This window comes from Antrostomus carolinensis, unplaced genomic scaffold (assembly GCF_000700745.2).
Source record: "Antrostomus carolinensis isolate BGI_N321 unplaced genomic scaffold, ASM70074v2 scaffold18830, whole genome shotgun sequence".
NCBI lineage: Eukaryota > Metazoa > Chordata > Aves > Caprimulgiformes > Caprimulgidae > Antrostomus > Antrostomus carolinensis.
Window position 1 is genome coordinate 12,566 of NW_010287926.1, and position 6,595 is coordinate 19,160.

General features: G+C 38.1%; 1 protein-coding gene across 2 annotated transcripts in view; it reads right to left on the minus strand.

The window, feature by feature from the left end:
* Window positions 1-859: 859 nt before the first annotated feature.
* The window catches only part of EIF2S1 (eukaryotic translation initiation factor 2 subunit alpha), a 9,421-nt gene continuing 3,685 nt past the window's right edge, over window positions 860-6,595 (minus strand). Inside the window, exons 4-7 of one of the 2 annotated variants that reach the window (XM_010164945.1) lie at window positions 5,151-5,257; window positions 2,741-2,838; window positions 1,699-1,842; window positions 860-1,403 (exon numbers count right to left, since the gene is read on the minus strand). In XM_010164945.1, the coding sequence (XP_010163247.1) occupies window positions 1,278-1,403; window positions 1,699-1,842; window positions 2,741-2,838; window positions 5,151-5,257 (475 nt within the window). In that variant the 3' untranslated portion in view covers window positions 860-1,277. Of the gene's footprint in view, window positions 1,439-1,698; window positions 1,843-2,740; window positions 2,839-5,150; window positions 5,258-6,595 lie in introns of both variants that reach the window. The other variant, XM_010164936.1, reaches the window with a different exon arrangement.

Sequence of the window (6,595 nt, forward strand, 5' to 3'; positions counted from 1 at the left end):
AACTTCTCTGATAATCAAGCATGGATTGCAATACATAACGCTCTTTGTGAATGCCTTTTGTGGCAACACCACATAGCAACGATACTGCTTGTACTGTGGCCTTACTAAAAATTCCTACCTAAGGCTCAAAGTCTCATTTTTCATGCATTTTTCTTCTAGTAGCACAAAATACTAAGAAAAAAGGAGATGGGCAATATGGGACATGGCAATAAAAAAAGGTATAAGTATGTTTAAAAAATTAGCAATTTGGAAAGGTTACTTAAACAAGAAAAACTCCTCCCCCAAATTCCCACAGAGAAGGAAAACAGGACTTTCTTTTTTTTATATATACTCCAACATGGAAAGCACATCTTATTTCTCTTCTTCAGAGAAGATAAACAGGTTGTTTCTAGAGTGAATAGCTCAGTCAGTGGAAACCAGATTCATGGTAGGCAGAATGAAAGGTCATGCAGCGGTGAGCTCACAAGACAGCACTGCCTATTTTGAAGTACGAGTTCATTAAAGCTCTGGCTATATTCACCTATAGGAGTAAAGTGCAACTATATGTGATTTTCCACTTATCAGCTATGTTTATTGGAATAGCAACAAGCTATTTTCAAAGTTTTCAAGTTCTCAGTCCCTAAACACAGATGATAAACAAAGGAAATGCTCTGTTAAACAAGTCTTCGTCAACAACCTTGCAAGAAAAACATTTTGTTCCATTCATTCTTGGCTTGATTTAAAGTAAACAAAGGAAAGCCCTTTCAATGTTAAAGGGGAGTCACCCACTGATCATACCCTTCCAGGTTTTATATTCACAGTGCTCTAGGCCATGTGACAAAAGAGGGGGGTTGAAAAAAAAAAATTTAAAAAAAACTTGGGAGTTACACAGCCCAGAAATTTATTGAATGTTTGCTCAAATACATTCTGTATAGAACTGTTCAGCTTGCTTGATTTTGGTGCTCCCAGGAAAGATCATTAACAGATGCACTGAGCTGTAATCACCAATTAGGAATTGTTATGTATGAAAATGTTAAGCATGGGGCTGCAACCTCCTTCTGGCCAGATCTGTGCCATGAATTTGACTAGGCACCTTCCTTTCTGAAGGATTCAATTTGTGCAAGCTGCTGCATCAAATGTTACTTAGAAGAGCCTTTTACATTTTGGTCTTTTTAAAACAGTAAAACACTTCAAGTATTTGCATTTGAAGTTTTCAATACTGGAAACATTTAGTCCAGAGTGTTTGCAATGGGTCTGTAACTTTTCATACGGTGTCTCTTCTAAATAGCCCAGAACATTTAGTCTTCAGTTTTGGCTTCCATTTCCTCAGCATCATCATCCCCGTCCACTTCAGCGTTTTCCCTCTCCAGTCTTTCCAACTGCCTTGCAAGCTCAGTCTCATCTGTGTCAGTAACCACCTTAGGCTGAAAAAAAGAACCGAACCAGAACACATGGTGAACTCCCATAAAGAAACACCATACGTATTTGTAGACTCTGACTCCACATAAAGAGCAAGAGAAAATACATCCTGAAGTCACACAACAAAAAACCAGGAAAATTAGAATTTTTGGCAATTTGTTTATTTAAGGAACACAGAAGTTCAGGGGTTTTTAATTTTTTTTTAACACCTTTTTGCTAAATTTTCACCTAACAGTACTAATCTTGTTCTACTTTAAAGTGTTGTGAGGAAAAAAAAATTAGAATGTAATGTGTTCTTACCTCCATTTGCACATTAAAGACTCCTCTCTTCTCCTCAATTTTTTCTTTAATGACAGCCATGGCTTGATTCAGAACAGACAGTCCTTCAGTTCTCTCCAGTGTTGTAGTAGTCATCACATAACGAGGAGGAGCTATCAGATTAATCTATCACATTGTAGGGATTGGGGGGGTGGGGAAAAAAAAGAAAAGCAAACTCAGTAACAAAACCAAAGAAAGAAAAATATCAAATGCAAAGTGAGCAGCACTGCTCTGAACATACAATTAACAGAAAAATAAACATTTTCCCATCTGAAAAACCCTTTTGAAAAGCATAAACAACTTGGACTGAAATATCAGACAAGAAAGTGCACAGCCTGATTTCCAGTATGAGCATCAGTTATTTCTATGTTTATTTAGACAAGTATTGTTAAGCAGAGAGAATATCCACTTTGCAGATCAGTAAAACAGCCTATCACATAATTTTTCAAATAATTAAAGAGTGTTACAGCCAGTATTTTTTTTTTTAAGATGACTGAATAAGTAAACTTTTCCTTTTGTTACAAAAAAACATTATAAGAAATAATTTTCAAAGAATGAAGTACTTTCAAGTTTTTTTTATTCAGTAATACACTCAATACCCTAAAATTATTGGGGAAGAAAAACTAGGCCTGGGTAACAGTAGCCTTTCTACCAACACTCAAACATATGTGGAGCAAACATTTCTTTTCTTACACAATCCTACACTTAAAAGTTAAATTTGTTGCTCCCTACCCAAGGCTGCTTAGGAACAGTAGGTGTGCAGTGTGCCAACACTAGACTAATAAATTGAACAGAATAAATACAGCTTCTTGAACTTGGGAAGCCACAGTACAGCCACAGGAACAACTGTCAGCACAGAGCTGAAAGGAATTGTGTTACAGACCTGCTAGAGAGGAATCACAAAGTAAGTGCACAGCTTCTCAGCCTCAGCTACGTGACTGTGACAACTGCAGTGGCACGCTACTGGTACCCGAGGACATTGGAAAATTCAGCTTTTGATTTCACTATTAAGATAGACACTTACTTTAATGGGCATGTTCTCCGTGGAACAGTTCAAGCCTGCTCTCAAAGCTTCTTTTACTGCATCTATGCCTTCATAACCATAACAGGCTACCTCAATATCTAGGACAGAAGAATACAAATAATAAAACTTTAAAGTTACCAAAAGCTGTAGAATCTTTAAAGCTTTTAAACGTAAGCTTTAATAAAGTTTTTTAGCATCTGATGTTTATCCACAATGAGAGCCTCACAAGCTCCCAAAGCTGAGGAAGGTATTTCACTTTCTTCGCTTGTAAGTTGAGGTAAAAGTCTTAATAAATTCTTTAGACATACAACATTTTACATTGTGCTTTGAAAAGCCAAGATATGAAATTATACACCCACATTCGCTCACCTCTCACCCAATATAAAGTCAGTGGGAGTAATTATGTATTTCATATGGAGAAACAAAGACATAAAAGCAATAAATACCAGAGAAAATGAAAGATCTATCAGGAAAAAAATTGAAAAAGAGCACATCCACAAATTCATGGAGTTCTATCAGCAATTACAGAGGCATCATTTGAGGAGCACTGGAATTTTTTATTTTTATTTTTTGTTTTTAAGGTAAGATATATTAACATATATTTAAAGCAATAGATAGCTGTAGCTTTCTGTAGATGTTTAGAAATTAAGGCTAGACTAGTGCTGGTCATATCTGTAATACTCTGATTAGTCTAAAGACAAAGATTTCTCTACCTATGTAGCAACAGTGCAAGATTAAGCTACACAGAGAGCTCAGTCTCACTTCCGGGTGACTAATGACCTGCTAATTCTCAGCTATCAGAAACAAATTGACAGAAGAGTGTCCCATTCAGCCTCAAGATGAGACTACAAGCCAACAGAAGACTTCTACGATTGCTTTGTAGACCAAATTAAATCAACTTATATCATCACAACAAAACAGGCAAGATGAAGGAAGCCAGAGAACACACTCATGAAGGAACTTAATTTTCAAAACTAAAGAAGTGCTATTTGTGTGAGCAATTTCATTCTTCATGGCAATCAAATCCCATTTTTGAAGAGTTAACCCATGTTAACTCATGGTGATCTAGAGTAACAGGTAAAGGAATTTTTCATTACCTTACTTTTTGCACTCTCTCGTTGACTTCACTGTCATGTGGATATGGCTTATCTTTTAATCTCTGCAGTAACCAACAAGTGCTAATGCTCTTCAATACACCCTTGCAGAGCAGAGGCAATTTCTCAACCTAGTTAAAAATGTGACTCTGCTACACTGACTATCTGTTTAACGGCAAGCATGCTTTTAGGCTGTTTCATTGGTGGTGCAACCAGATTTACAGTTTCAAAGCGTGCCTTCTTAAGTAGTGCAGTCACGTGCTTTTTCTGCCTACACTGAGCTAATAAGAGAAAAAACAGCTCATGCACTTTATTTTGAGCCTTCCAGCTGAGGGCTACAAAAGATGAGGCCTGAAGCACCTCCTGTGTAAGGAGAGGCTGAGAGAGCTGGGACTCTTCACCCTGGAAGAGAAGGCCAAGAGGGGACCTTATCAATGTCTATAAATACCTGAAGTTCAGGGGCCAAATGGATGGGGCTGGGTTTTTTTCAGTAGTACCCAGTGACAGGACAAGGGGCAATGGACAAAACCTGGAACACTGGAAGTTCCATACAAACTTAAGGAAAAGCTTCTTTACTGTGAGGGTGATGGAGCATTGGGACAGGCTGCCCAGGGGGGTTGTGGAGTCTCCATCTCTGGAGATGTTCAAACCCAGCTGGACACTTTCCTGTGGTAGGGAACCTGCTTTGGCAGGGGGGTTGGACTAGATGATCTGAGGTCCCTTCCAACCCCTACGATTCTGTGATACAGCCTGCTGAATGGTTTGTGACCAATCAGTTAGAAACACATGAAAGTCAGAACTATTTTCACATATTTATGGACAAGTGGCTGTGACACACGCGGTAGGTGTGCTGACAGAGATCAATCATCACGTTAAGGAATCAATGCATTTAACACTCTGAATAATGAAAGAGAATATTGTGGATGCAGTAATAACTACAAAATACGTAAATTATTTGTGTCCCAAGGAACCACAAAATACGTAAATTTTGTGTCCCAAGGAATCTGCAGTTTGGGGTAACTGTGTGCCAGTGCAATATGACAGACTCCATTATGTATCAGGACAACCAGTTTGTGTCCCAAGGAATCTGCAGTTTGGGGTAAAAAATAAAAGCCAAAGGTCCTTGCACATCAGGACAGAACCCACATAGGCATTTGCAAGCAATCCTTGATTAAGGTGTCTTAATTCCGAACAGCTCCACTCAAATATCAGCACTACAAACCCCCAGTTTTAACTGAGTTTATAGTTTGCACCAAGATACACTGACTTGAATTACGCGTCAACAGGTGTTCTGTGAACACCCGGAAAGAACTCACCAGCTCGGATTTTGACGGCCTGTGGTGTCAGACGTCTGTTAATGTTGTCAATCAACACTCGCCTCTCCTCCTCTGTCAGATCCAGGCTATCCAGGATCGCAGGGTCTCTGAACCAAGCAAAGGAACGTTACAGGAATTATACCACAGTGGAATACGACACATCGTTAACTTCTGGTACTATTTCAATGTTCTTATGCTTAATCTTACAGACCTACTAGGCAAAGAAAACAGGGAAATTTAAAGTCCATTGAAACACTGGAAAAAAATAAACACATCTATTTTAAAAATATTTTCTACTGGAAGCATTTAACAACAAAGCAGATCTTTACTCAGTCTGTTCCTGGAAGGAAAGATCTGAAATTTTTTTAATACCATACACAGAATGAGACAAATTGCTTGGTATTTATGTTCCCTCTAATGTGAAGATAAACTCATATCACATAAAAGAGAACCCATGATGAAGCTAAAGTTTTTGAATTATTTTAGCATTTCAGAAAAATGCAACATTTTTGTCACTCTACAAAGTAACCTATACTCATTCCATGTTATTCTGTACTCCTTTTTAACAGCAACTCAATCACAGACAGATACTTACCTGCTGGATAAATTCTTGGCTAGAAAAAGGGTAAATTTTTAAATCACAAGTGAATAGCTTAAAATCAAGAAATCACAGAGGCAAACTCCTCTGCTGTTTACCACTGTAAATTAGCAACTCTTGTTTGAGGGAGCAGTGTCAATTCTCTACTGCTGTATTAATTTCACACAAAATATAACTGAAACAGAGAACATAATCAAAAAGCTCCTCACAGAATCAGTTCCTGTTCTTCAGACAAGAGTTGCAGTTCTCTGAAAAACAATACCAGGTCACCTACAACACCACTAGCAGGAAAACATGAACTAAAATGCCCCCAAAACAGAGACAACACTGGAGACTGGTCTCTGCTGCTAATAAAACGTCATCTTTCATGATTTTATGTACTGAGTATAGATAGTAAAAGGGCCACACATAAGCAAACAAAACCCAGAACTGTGACACAGGTTTTACACATCAAAATGTGAACCTGTATGGCAAAAGTGATTTATTGGATATGCAAATTCTGCTTCTTCATTTACAGTCTAGCCTGTTAAATCTTCGAGTTACTTTCATTAGCATTTGGCAGGCATTCAACAAATAGGTCCTCAATGTTTAATTTTACCTGATCAGAGGGTAAATATACTTTAAAATTTTGCCACAGGTACCATGCTGTGTGAAACCCCAAACACTAACCCTCAGTACTGAGAAAGGCACAGCAAGTCAAATTCATAGATGGCACACTGAGCCTCCTGCAAACACTCCAGCAAGCACAGGAAGGCAGCAATATCCATGTTTTTCTGCTCCACCGCTACAGCTTTATGTAGGAGTGCAATGGGAACAGATAAAAGTTAGAGTCCGTTGTCAGAAACTT